Source organism: Ixodes scapularis, unplaced genomic scaffold (genome assembly GCF_016920785.2).
Source record: "Ixodes scapularis isolate PalLabHiFi unplaced genomic scaffold, ASM1692078v2 PGA_scaffold6__148_contigs__length_123643588, whole genome shotgun sequence".
In the NCBI taxonomy this organism is placed as follows: domain Eukaryota; kingdom Metazoa; phylum Arthropoda; class Arachnida; order Ixodida; family Ixodidae; genus Ixodes; species Ixodes scapularis.
In genome coordinates, this window is record NW_024609881.1 from 30,810,325 (window position 1) to 30,822,336 (window position 12,012).

At 44.9% G+C, this 12,012-nt stretch overlaps 1 protein-coding gene across 4 annotated transcripts; it reads left to right on the plus strand.

Moving 5' to 3' along the window:
* Positions 1-545: 545 nt before the first annotated feature.
* LOC115323411 lies at positions 546-9,373 on the plus strand. 4 transcript variants are annotated; one of them, XM_042294609.1, is made up of 7 exons: positions 1,647-1,749; positions 4,732-4,790; positions 5,341-5,413; positions 5,897-5,988; positions 6,347-6,448; positions 8,694-8,815; positions 9,200-9,373. In XM_042294609.1, exons 3-7 carry the CDS (start codon positions 5,411-5,413, stop codon positions 9,295-9,297), a joined length of 417 nt encoding a protein of 138 aa, XP_042150543.1. In that variant the 5' UTR covers positions 1,647-1,749; positions 4,732-4,790; positions 5,341-5,410; the 3' UTR covers positions 9,298-9,373. The 4 variants fall into 4 exon arrangements, 2 of the variants coding, with proteins under 2 accessions (XP_042150543.1, XP_040071011.2); XR_005716233.3 differs by lacking the exons at positions 1,647-1,749; positions 5,897-5,988 and adding an exon at positions 546-784; XR_005716232.2 differs by lacking the exons at positions 5,897-5,988; positions 9,200-9,373 and having other exon boundaries at positions 8,694-9,174.
* The last annotated feature ends 2,639 nt before the right edge of the window (positions 9,374-12,012 follow it).

Consider the following 12,012-nt stretch of genomic DNA (forward strand, 5'->3'; position numbering starts at 1 on the left):
AGGAAAGGTAGTAAAACCTGCATTATTCAGTATTCAGCTGCACTAGAACCCTTTTGGACCAGGGCGGTCGTTAACGAAGCAGCTTCGCAGGGGTTTTAGACTGAATTAAAGTTTTCAACACCACCGCCACCATCAGAGATATAATAAAAATTAAAAAAAACACACAAAAAAAAGTTTTCTTCCTTCTCCCGGGGGGAGTCGAACAAGCGACTTCTCGTTCCGTATGCCGACGCGCTACCTCTGCGCCACGGGCGGAGGACTGTCGAGGGTCGCGTAAATTATGAGTTAGTCTTTAATGTATCGGCTACTGCCGACGCATCGGCTACTTGCGGCGCCAGTTTCTTTACACGCAGTGTTGACACATGACAGATTTCTCTCAAAAATGTTCTCATTCAAGTTCATACGCAGTGTTCGACACTCGACGATCCGTTAATTTTAATGTATACTTTATATTTTGAAAAACGTTCGCCGCTTATATCCGCTCGAGCAACTGCGTCTTCAAAAGCTTCGAATCCAAATCCAAATCCAGTTGTTTCGTGCGCGTTGTTGCCTCGGCAGCCTCACCCTTCCTCGTGGAGTGTTTTCGAGGTTTTAGATATTTCGGTAGGTTTCACTCGATTTTGCGAGAACGGGGAAATAAGCGACGTCCACAGGGCTTTATTTAAAAACTGCAATCCTTCGAATGTGGTCGACTTCGAGCGTAGGACGGCGTACAAGGTGTCTTGGGACGGTGACGCGAACACTCGAGGAGGCTATTACGACGCCCAGATCCTCGAACTGACGGGTGAGTGTGTATTTTTTACCATCCCAAAGTGCGACGTAGCCACAAGCAATCGCCGTTTTCTTTCTTTTTTATTGCGACTGTAATTAAAAGTGAATATTGTAGACTGCTTATATGGGGCACCAAGCTAGGCAGATGAATGCATGGGCTAATACTTCAGTTGAGCGTGTGGACTGAACTGCCTTGCACGTGACATCATATGGCACCCTACAAGCCGCCATTGCTCCTGTGCCTTAAGTCCGCGCTAATTTACTCGTACTCCACCGTTCCGAGTTTCACACTCCGAGCGCAGCAACTAAACGAAGCATAGCGTACAGTAGTGCAACACACCGAAGCTGTCGGCGAGCTGTATGAGCCACTTCCGACCACAGTTTTATGACAAACCCAGCATCTCGCGGATGCCAAAATTATTTTGAAGATAAACTAATTAAGGGCTCTATAAAATGGTAAAGTAAAAGCCCCCCCCCCCCCAAAAAAAAAAAAAGAAAAGAAAAGAAATCCGCAGCGACGTTAGGAAATTTTTACGAATGGTTTTAATATTTGTGAAAGGTTTGAAGACTCGCTTCGACCAGATATGCTGAATGTTACTTTGACCGATCTATTTATTGACCATGCATGCTGTTTAGATTCAAATGAAAGACAACATTCTTGAACTCGCTTGTCAAAACAAGAAACTCTCAAACTTGTCAGATATCTTGGGTTTCCGTCTTCCAGCACGAGATGGAACCTGTCGATGTGCTACTCCAATACTGGCACACCACCGTTCAATAAATAGCACATTAATTAGTTTTCAGGCGAGATGCATGGACAAACGTTTTCCGCAACGTTTTCGCTTTCCAATCAAGTATCTTTATTCGCAGGGCTGTGCATTCTACAAAGGGCAGTGATCGGACTGTCCTCTCATCTCAACAACTTTTCTGTCGCTGTACCATCATAACGCTACTGTTCGATGGGTAATTCGTTTTCAGGTGAGATTCGGGAACAAACCTTTTCCGTTATGGTCCTGGCTTTGAAATCAAATCATTTTACTCGCTGGGTTAAGCATTCTTCAACTGAAATGAGGCAGCGATCCACTGCACTCTTCGTCTCGGCGACGTTTCTGTCAGCGCGAAGAAATGACTTGCACTTCGAGAAATACTCGGTGCAAAAAGAGCACGCTTGAGTGTCAGTCCTTTGGTGGCGCTTCTGTCCATTTAATGAACAGAGCGCCAAACTCTTGCGCTCCGCAGCACAAACTTAGGCGCACAATCGTGGCTGATTCAATGTCAATTCATGCGAGTCATATAATACATGGCTTGCATTGATGTTGGATCAGCTGCCATTGCTTCCTGACCAATTTATTTATTCATGATCACAAATGTACAGTCGGGGACAAAAGTCCCCAGGACGTGCTAGCTGCGGCTGAAACCCATTGCTCTGCCACCTGTTGGCGGGTCGCCTGGTTTCGAGATCACACAAAAGCGCATGCGCGTCCTACTCTGCCTGCAAACATGTGTTTCCTGCTCTTCTGCGGCACAGCACCTAACTAGGAATCGGGCACATGGTACTGCCTCGGAGATAGCGCTGGCGGCTGACGAGCGTCTGCTATACATTCCAAAACTCGAGATACCGCCTGGGGCATTGCGCCGCATTTCGTCGTGTCAGCGCACCTTGCTTTATAACCAGTTCAGCTTATCGCTTAATTGAGCTGCCGTGACTTCTTGCTTTATAGGTGCCATGTCAGTAAGCACTATCTCCGAAGTGGTACCACGCGCCCGATTCCGAGTTAGGCGCCGCGCCGCAGCAGAGCGGGAAAGCGCACACGTTGGCAGGTACAATAGGACGCACGTGCGCCCTTCTGTGATCTCGAAACCAGGCGACCCGCCGGCAGATCATCATCATCATTTATTTTTCCTTGAGGGCCCCAGAGCCATTATACAAGGGAGTGAACACACTAAAAACATCAACAAATATAGTTAATAAAAAACACGCTGTAATCTATACTTGTATTTCAGAAAGAAAGAGGTTAACGGCTGCAGCAAACTTGTTAGTGTCAGTCATGTTTACAATGAGGTCAGGTAATGAGTTCCACTCGTCAATAGCAGATGGTAAAGTCGACATTTTATAGGAGACAGATGACGAAGTAATTGAGCGCAGTTTACATGAGTGGTCAAAACGAGGGAAAATACGGTAGGGAGGGGATAGTAGAGAATCTTTTAGATGGTTGTCGTGGTAAAAGATTTTGTGAAGAAGAGTGAGACGTGACACCCTTCGACGTAAAGAAAGTAAGTCAAGGTTAGCTGATTTGCGTAATCCTGATATGCTAGTGTATGGGGAGTAGTCAGAGTAAATAAAACGAAGACCTCTGTTTTGAACGGATTCAAGGTTGTTAGTTAGATATGATTGCCATGGTGACCATATGGATGAAGCAAATTCAAGTTTAGATCTGACCAAGGTCGTATAAGCTAGTAGTTTTACTGAAGGTGTAGCTAGTCTGAGGTTACGGCGAAGAAATCCGAGAGTACGGTTAGCATCGGCAGTGACAGCACTTATGTGAGTAGTCCATGACAGATCAGAGGTCAGGTGAACGCCTAGGTATTTATATGAGGAACAGGTAGCTACTGGGATAGTGGAAAGGTGATAAGAAAAGGATGAAACATGTGAACTGCGGGTGAATGATAGAGATTTACATTTATTAAAGTTTAAAGTCATTTGCCATTTGTGGCACCACTGAGTTATAAGTGCGAGGTCATTCTGCAAAATTTGATTATCGTGGTTTGAATTAATAGGTCTATAAATTACACAGTCGTCGGCGAAGAGACGTATTGAAGAGGAGATGTTGAGGTAGAGATCATTAATGTATATTAAAAATAGAAGGGGGCCAAGAACGGTTCCCTGGGGGACGCCGGAGGTTACAGTGCAGGTGGTAGATTTGGTGTTGTTAATAGATGAGTACTGGGTGCGATTTGTGAGGAATTCGGAGATCCATTTGACGACTGAGGGATGGATATTAATATTTCTAAGTTTCAGTAAGAGACGTTGATGAGGGACCCTGTCAAATGCCTTGGAGAAATCAATAAATATGGCGTCAGTTTGCTTATTAGAATCAAAGTTTGAGTAAACGTCAGTAAGATGGCAGAGGAATGCGTTTCAGTCGCAGCTTGCGTGTCCTGGGGACTTTTGTCTCCGACTGTACCTACAAGAAACCCAAGAGGAAATGGCAACTGAACTGGCCAGGTGCAAACAGGCAGCTGAAGCATCTGCAAGTTCACACAAAGCTGCTCCTCCCAGGAACGTCAGCCCTTGTGCCCTCTAACGCAAAGCAGTTTTTGTGGAAATTTTGTCACCAGAATATCATTACCTGTCTATGTAATGTGGTACAGCCTATTTTTTCTGGGAGTGTCCAAAAGCTAAATCTTGGCGCTAATTAAATTTTTAGATGCGGTTTATGTCAGGACAAAAGCTGAAAGTGACGATGTTGCAAGGCTCTCAAAAGCAGCGCCAGCCACATATAGCTAGCAGCGACCGAAATGGGCACACAACTGACCAATCCAACTGATGCAGAAAGAGAGCTGGTCGTGCACAAAATGAGAGTGTGGAAAGCAGCTTGGGAATCCCAACACTGCGTAATGTCATGTCGAGTCCTTAACATTTATACTTCCTTGGGATTGCTCTGTTTCACCACTCAGTCAAGGCTTTGCAGTTTACCAAGCCTTCTTTATTTCACAAAGGCCAGTAAAGCAGTCGGGAGTGACAAGGAAGACAAAGAATCAACTAAATCACAAAAAAAAAGAAAAATAGCACAGGGATCCAGTTTGATGCCGGCAACAATGTGTTGTCATGATTTGTTGATGAGGAATGCCATGCTTTCTGCCTACACCCCAATGTGCGTGAGTAATGCTGCTAGGGGGCACACCGGCAGAGCTGCTAGAAACACCTTTCTCTGGCTTACCCTGCTCTATCAATTGCAGGACTACCTGCGGCTCGGCTGTTGATGCGGGAGGTGCTGTAGGGCCCTACTGCCTAACACGTAAGTCATTTATGGCCTGACCTCTGGGTACTCGTTTGTTTACCGTACTAACAGAACCCATGCTTTAGCATTAAAAAGGTAACTTTTTTAATGAACCTGCAGTATATGAAAGAAGTTTGCTGTGCGGTGATAGAGCCGAACATGTCATATGCAACACATGGCTTATATCTTGCATAGAGGATATTCATTCATAAAGGGTGGAAACAATAATGCTGAGAAAGAAGGCATAAACGGCAAAGAGCTCTCTACTCTACTGTTGTGGCTGCGCTCTGTTGCTGAGCAGGATGGCCGAGGAATGTCCTTCCTACGTCATGACTACGTAGCAAGTTCCCCAATGTTGCTAGATTACCTCCCAAATAGGCTCCACATGCATCCACCAGGTGCACATTGAAAGATTGTTTGATTAGCTTTAAAATTAGTTTGCTTGTGCCCTTCAGCAAAGGACTGGTATTTTTGAGGTTATGTTGCAACCTGCAACTCATTAAAGTGATAAAATGAGCGCTGGAATTTGGTTTCTGTACCTCTTTCATGTGAAATTGTTTTTTTTCAGTTGCTGACGAGGACATCCTTGCAAAGAATGAGATCGTGGATCCTAGCATCGGCCTCCAGAAAAGGAAGGAATGGTAAAATAGAAAAACTTCTCACTTTCATTCAGTGTATAATATACATTAAAAGAGTTTAGGATAGTGCAGGGGTGGCCAGAGTGACATGGAGTTAGAGCCGCAGACAAAACTACAAAAGTTTAGAGTCGCTGGAAAAAAGAAAGTGGGGGGGGGGGGGGGGGGCTACTTTTAACAAGAAACAATATAGAGGGAACAGTTATTTCCATAGAGGACAAGTATAATGGGCGATAACAACAAATGACACTATGCATCAGAAGGTCCTTTCCACTGCTAAGCAAAAATTAATACACATTTCACTAGCCAGTCACTGCCCCTGACAACTGTTATGCGTATACGGTTGAAAGTCTTTCTAGAACAATAAAGGAAACAGGGTCACTCGACGCATCTATGTGGCAAAAAGCATTCCAGGTGTATATATTTAGTGTGTTGCCAGGCTGCCAAGACTTGTAGCTCTTTCTAAATTCCAGAACCCTTTTCGTCTAGGGGACACGTTTTCCAGGGAGCCGGGAGCTGCTTGGACCCGCAAAGAGCCGCGTGCGGCTCGCGAGCCTCACTTTGGCCACTCCTGAGATAATGTAAGCACAGTAGATTGAATCGATCGCAACAAGAAGTCATTAAAACATTATTGTAGCCATGCTCTTAATTGTAGTTACAGCCACTGCCTGGAAAACATTCTGTTGTCATGCTCACCTGATGCAACTAAGGGATTATGTAGCTGTTTCATGCAGATGCCATGAAGCTTTGTAGGCCCATCAGCTTCGCAGACGCCCATGAAGATAGGAACTCATATGTAGTGCTGTCTTAAATTTAAAGGCCTAAATTTCATTCATGTAATTATTTTAGTGCATTTTCAATGCATCTTGGAGTATACAGTACCACACTACGTCAACGACTGGTATATGTGAAGCTGTTTCTCGCTTTTGTTTATAACAGATCCATGTCGGGCAAGGTGTGCACGTCAACCAGGAATGCGGGCAACATGCGGAAAGCAGAGTGCGACTCCATGTTTTGCAAGATCACTGCTGCTTCCATAGGGTGAGTGGAAGTGCTTTTGGAGAGGTCGGTGACCGGCACCCTCTCCAACAAGGCAAAGGCAGCGAGGCAAGAGAAGGCGTTTGCCCCGCTCCCTCAGCGCAAGGTGAAGGCTCTCTCATTAAGCAAACATTTTTAAAATCTTGATATGAATCTCGCGGAGTCGCGTAAAATATTTCATGCTAAATTCGTATCAACGAAAGCAAAACAAAATTTATATTTTGAAACACAAGGAATGCATGAATGTGCATTTATTTATGGCAGCAAATATCTTGTATGCAATTTACACGATTCTAACATGCCCCCGATAGTAACACACGGTTATAATCAACCCACGAATGTTGAAAAAATGAATTAATGTTGATTCTACTGCGCAGATAAATGTCGATTCTACTTCGCACATAAAATAATGACGGCTGAACAACATACACTTTGTGGAAAACATTTCATCAAATGCACATACTTAGAAAGTGCCCACACTATGTGCTGTTGAAGCCCTACATCAAAACCTTGCAAGCAAAAATTCGGTTTCTTTGTCTTTCCAACCAAGCTCGCATGTCACCGTGGACCACACCGAAGACACCACCAACATCACTCGGTTTTCTGTTTTGCCAACGCAGTTACTTTGTTTTTTCGAGGTAACCTTATTGTAAAATCGGTTTTGCTTTTCCAAGGCTGAAACACCATTCCACGAGATCGCAAACACAAAAAAAGCGATTTTGGATTCAGATTGGATTGGATTTGAAACATGTGTTGATGGTGATGGGGCTGGCCACTTCGCACATTTTTTTTAGCATTTTGTTTAGTTTTGGTTTTTGGGTCCGATTGTAACATGCATGTAATTTTGAGCTCCAGTTTTTGGGTAAAGTGCGGCTGATCCCTGGCGGAAGCAGGCAATCAGCCGCCCGGAGCCTTGAAAGCTTACAGTCGCCGATCGTGGCCTCCTTGCCACTATCAGTTGTGGAGCACGCATTCGTATCAGCCGTTGCAGCGCGTAGAGGAATTCGGAACACCCAAAAATTTTCACGTCTTATACAATGCACTTCGGCCGGGGAATTTGTTAATTTCTTTTATTCCGAAATTCGTACCAGTTAGTATCACCGAGATTTTACTCTAGTAGGTTGTCTGCTAACACCTGGACATGTGATGGGGGCACCCCGCCAAGAATGAGTCAATCATAACAGATAATAACCGTAAATAATCGCACATTTGTATTTTGAACAGATAACTTTATTTTTCGTTCTAAGCAACAAACTCGAGCAAGTGCTCGAAGAGAAGTCAACGGAGAGCTCGATGCGTCGTGGGCTATCCGGCAAAGCTGGCGTGGCTACGAGCTGTGCCGTTCGGGTGCATAGTGGTGGTGTAGACGTGTTACAGCCTAGCCATTTGAAACACCTGTGGGCTTTACGTGGACCAAAGCGGACTAAGCCGTCTAAGCGCCTATGTGTGAGATAAGTAATGTCAAGGTCATCGCGTTCAGGGCGAGATTACTCCAACAGTTGAGTATACCTCCAAACAGCGGCGCTGCTCCGATGTGCGCTGCTCCGGGGCGCTGCTCCGGTGTGTAGTGCAGCAACATAGCGGTTTTCGCCATGTCACGACTACGTCCAAGATCCCCAACATTGCTAGATTACCTCCCAACGAAGCTTCAGAGGCCTCCACCAGGTGCACATTGAAAGTCTGTTTAATTACCTTTAAATTTAGAGCCAGGCCATGAATGAAAGATCTTTCAAGGAACGTGAAAGATTGTTTTTATATAGAACTGCATTGTTCTTTCTGGTGCTCATGATGCTATTTTTTTAATTCTGTGCCGTGTCTAAGCTGTTACCACAGCGAGGGATGATAACCAAGTATAAGCAGTTTCCAACGTACATTGTCTACTTATCTACAGTTGTAGCTCCTATTTCTTACAAGGTCACTAGCCTAGCAGTGAGATTTATAGACATGGGCTACCTGTTTTGTGCTTAAAAGAATCTAACAGAAGCCAGGGTGAGCTGTCTATCGGGAGTGGAACATAAATCAGGATACTGCGGTACTTTTGCTGTCATGGTGATCTCCGAACACTGTAAATACTAAGAAACGTTGAAGGCTTGTTAGGTGCCAGCTGCCACTTAATTGCTTTTATTTGAGACTAATTTACCCTTGGTCTTCTCAAACTATGACCCTCCAGCCTGTATTCATGACATTCTATATTGTTTTAAGTCTGAGCACTGCAAAAAATAATTACCCTGGAATTTTAATATTCCAGGCTGCTTTTGACTACACCTGAGGGAGAAAGGTACCGCCAGGCTGAAAGGGCAGCCCGGCACCAGAAGATACGGCGGTACCTGTCAGAAAAGCTGTCCAATCTCAAGAGAAATCACTACAAAGGTATGTGCATCTATACTCTAACTTCCTTAATTAAGTAATATACTATTTTGGGTCTCAAGTTTACAAGCAATTATTTTAAATGATGGTATAGATAAATTATTTAGAGGTTAATATATCTAAATGTTTATGCAAACAACTTTAAAGCAGTCTGTTGATCAGCTGACTACTTGAAAAAGGCTGTGGGTTGCTTGGTCGCTACTGCTATCCCATCAGGCCGTGCTCGCTCACTCTCCAAAAAGTTGCATGGTCACACAATTACAATGAAACATGTCACTCTTACTGCCCTTTAGTCGTCTCTAGGCCCACTCTGCTGTTTACGTATGTCAATGGTCGTCCTGTGTTTGGACTCATTGCTGATCTCTGAATTGCCCTTGATATGTCCAGGCTCGTCCCTTTGCTGCCTGTCCTCCCCCGATGCGTGGTCCCACCACGGACTGCCCATGCTGTTGCAGGTCTGCCATCGCTTGCACCCCATGTTGTAGCCTTTTTACCCTTTTCTTCATATTAATTTAGCTTAATTTATATATTGCCAATACTATAGAAATGGAACAAATGTACTATCGCAGCCAATATGAGCTGAAACGCCACTGGACGTGGCACGCGATGAGAGTTGTCTCTCAGATTGTTCAGCAAACCTTGGTATGCGTTGAGGTAGAAACAAATCACTTCTTGTGCTCGTTGCACCACTATGCCGTTCCGTGTCAATTTTCAGCTCATAGTGGCACAATGAGTGCAAGAAGCAACCTGCCTAAACCTCAGCTAACACAGAGGTTCACTGAAAATCAGACAGGTGGCTCTGATGGTACCACACGCCATGCGTCATGGCGCTTCAACTAATATTGGTCACAATAGTACTTCCTCAAATGTTTCTGGTTTTTCTGTACCACCTAGCCATTCCACCCAGCGAAACAATGCATGATTTCATAACTTCATAATAAAAATATCAAAGCAATGCAGCTTGTTTGGCTTTATTCTTATTAGTAGCTGCATTCGCCGTACTCAAATGTCGGGCTGGCGATTACCAGTGTGCAGTGGACAATATAATTAAATTATAAGTGGGATATGCACCTCGTCATGCTCCAGGCATGGCATAATTAAGTTTCCAGATTATGCATTCACATATTGTTGTTTTTTAAGTTGTGGCCAACTCGAACTGTTTCAAATTAGCCATGAAACCACCATAATCAAACCGTAAAAAAATAGGCATCTCAAAATACAACAGGTCATTCGACCATCTGACCAAACCAACAGACCATCAAACCATCAGGCCATCAAACCATCAGGCCAACAGACCATCAACCCATCAGGCCAATAGACCATCAAACCATCAGGCCAAGAGACCATCAAACCATCAGGCCATCAAACCATCAGACGTCCCAAAAAACGACTCCATCAGACCATCGGGATTTTCCTGATGGTCTTTTCGATAGGGTTGCTTTCCACTCCCGATGACTATCCGGTCAGTCTGCTCCACTTACGGGATGAACCCCCAAACACAGCGCGAAAATGCAACATTCCTCAGCCGCATGAAAAAGAAGATACTTGAGCTGGACGATCAGCAATGCTTTGCCATAGACCGATCCCACCAAGCGTTCCACGTATGCGTGACGCCGCCATAACTGTAGTTCATAGGATGCAGACGCCAATTCACGAGATAGCTCATGCCGCCTCGTGCTCTGCTCGCGCAGGCCTCCAGCAGGGTTGTAGCGCGTGCAGAAAGACTGCAGCTCCCACGATGCATGCCGGCAGCGGTGGCGTACTCAAACTAGCTGCTGAGATCGGTCTATTCGGATGGTAAACGAGGTCTACATAAAAACATTTTCTTTATTACAAAGGAGGAAGTATTACCGTTGCGGCGTTCAATTCTACAGAACTCGCCAACAGCACCCTGGATTTCATAGTTCAAAGCCTCACGTGCAAGCTCAAGTAGCTCATATTGTTAAAAGGCTAAACAGCGCAAAAAACGACGGACAAGGTAAAGAAGGACACGCACAGAGCGCTGTCCGTGTCCTTCTTTACCTTGTCCGTCGTTTTTTGCGGTGTTTTAACCTTTTAAGAATCTCATACCAACTCGCCCAGGCTTCAAATTTAGCTCATATTGTTCCTGTGCGTAGAGCGGACGCAAATTTTCTGCACAGGTTGCTTAGCGACGCGATTTGTGAGCTAGAGAAGATTGACTACGGAATTGCGTGTGTCGTCAGTGACAATAACTCCATCAACAGAAAGGCAATGTCTTATTTCATGACCTCCCCTCCCCTCCCCTCCCCTCCCCCCCCCCCCCCCCCCCCCCAAGAAACCACAAGTTCTTTATCGAGTCTTCTCTGGTCCTGACAGGCCACTGTTTTTCGTCCACTCTACACATAGTCAAGCACATTCGAAACAATTGGCTCAACCAAAATAATGACCTGCTTGGCTTTTACTTTCCTGCGTTTGAGGAGCCGACAGGGAAGCACATGCTGCATTCATCTTTTGAACCACCAGGGAGGCTTACAACTTGGAATGCGAACAAGTCCTGCGCTACAGCCACTGTGTTTCAAGGAAGGCTTTGAATCCATCGAGCCTCAAATTACAGAATGTGAATCTTGCTCCACAGATCTTCCACGAGTCCCTGCCCCATGCACTTCGTTTCCTGGGATCACATTCGGACCTTCTACACTTGAGGAAACAGCAACTTTCATCGAGATTATTCTTAAATGGTAATGGTGGGAGATTTTAAATGTCAAAAACTCCATACAAGGGAATTCCACAAAGAGACGACTTAAAAAACCAGTGTTCCCTTCAGTGGGCGATCCTAATGTGGAGTTCATGCGCAAGTTCTTGAATTGACTGGACGCCTGAAAGAACAAGGGTCTTGATGATGGTAAGCTCACAAGTGGCACCCATGGTGCTCTTTACCAAACAACTCGGGCACTCTTCGAGGTAGCCAGATTTTGCTATAATGAAGTTGAGCTGTCCTATGTCCTCTTGGAGAAGATACTAACAGTTTAAAAGCACGTTTTGAAAAATTTAGACAACTGGCTTGCTTCCAATATCCTCTGTGGATTAGGCAAGTATTTGAGCAGAACACAAACTGCGCCTCAAAAGCACATTGCCAAAGATTGCTGCAGCTTCGAAAGAAGAGAGTTATGAAGACCAGATGCCAAGCTCTTTACAAACGCACAGATGCTCCACAGCATAGAGGCAACGTAGTGGTGTCT

Coding starts and splice junctions, on each gene's coding strand:
- LOC115323411 (XM_042294609.1), top strand. Junction 5,989..6,346: donor TTGGCCACTCCTGAGATAAT/GTAAGCACAGTA, acceptor TGTTTATAACAG/ATCCATGTCGGGCAAGGTGT. Junction 6,449..8,693: donor ATCACTGCTGCTTCCATAGG/GTGAGTGGAAGT, acceptor TTAATATTCCAG/GCTGCTTTTGACTACACCTG.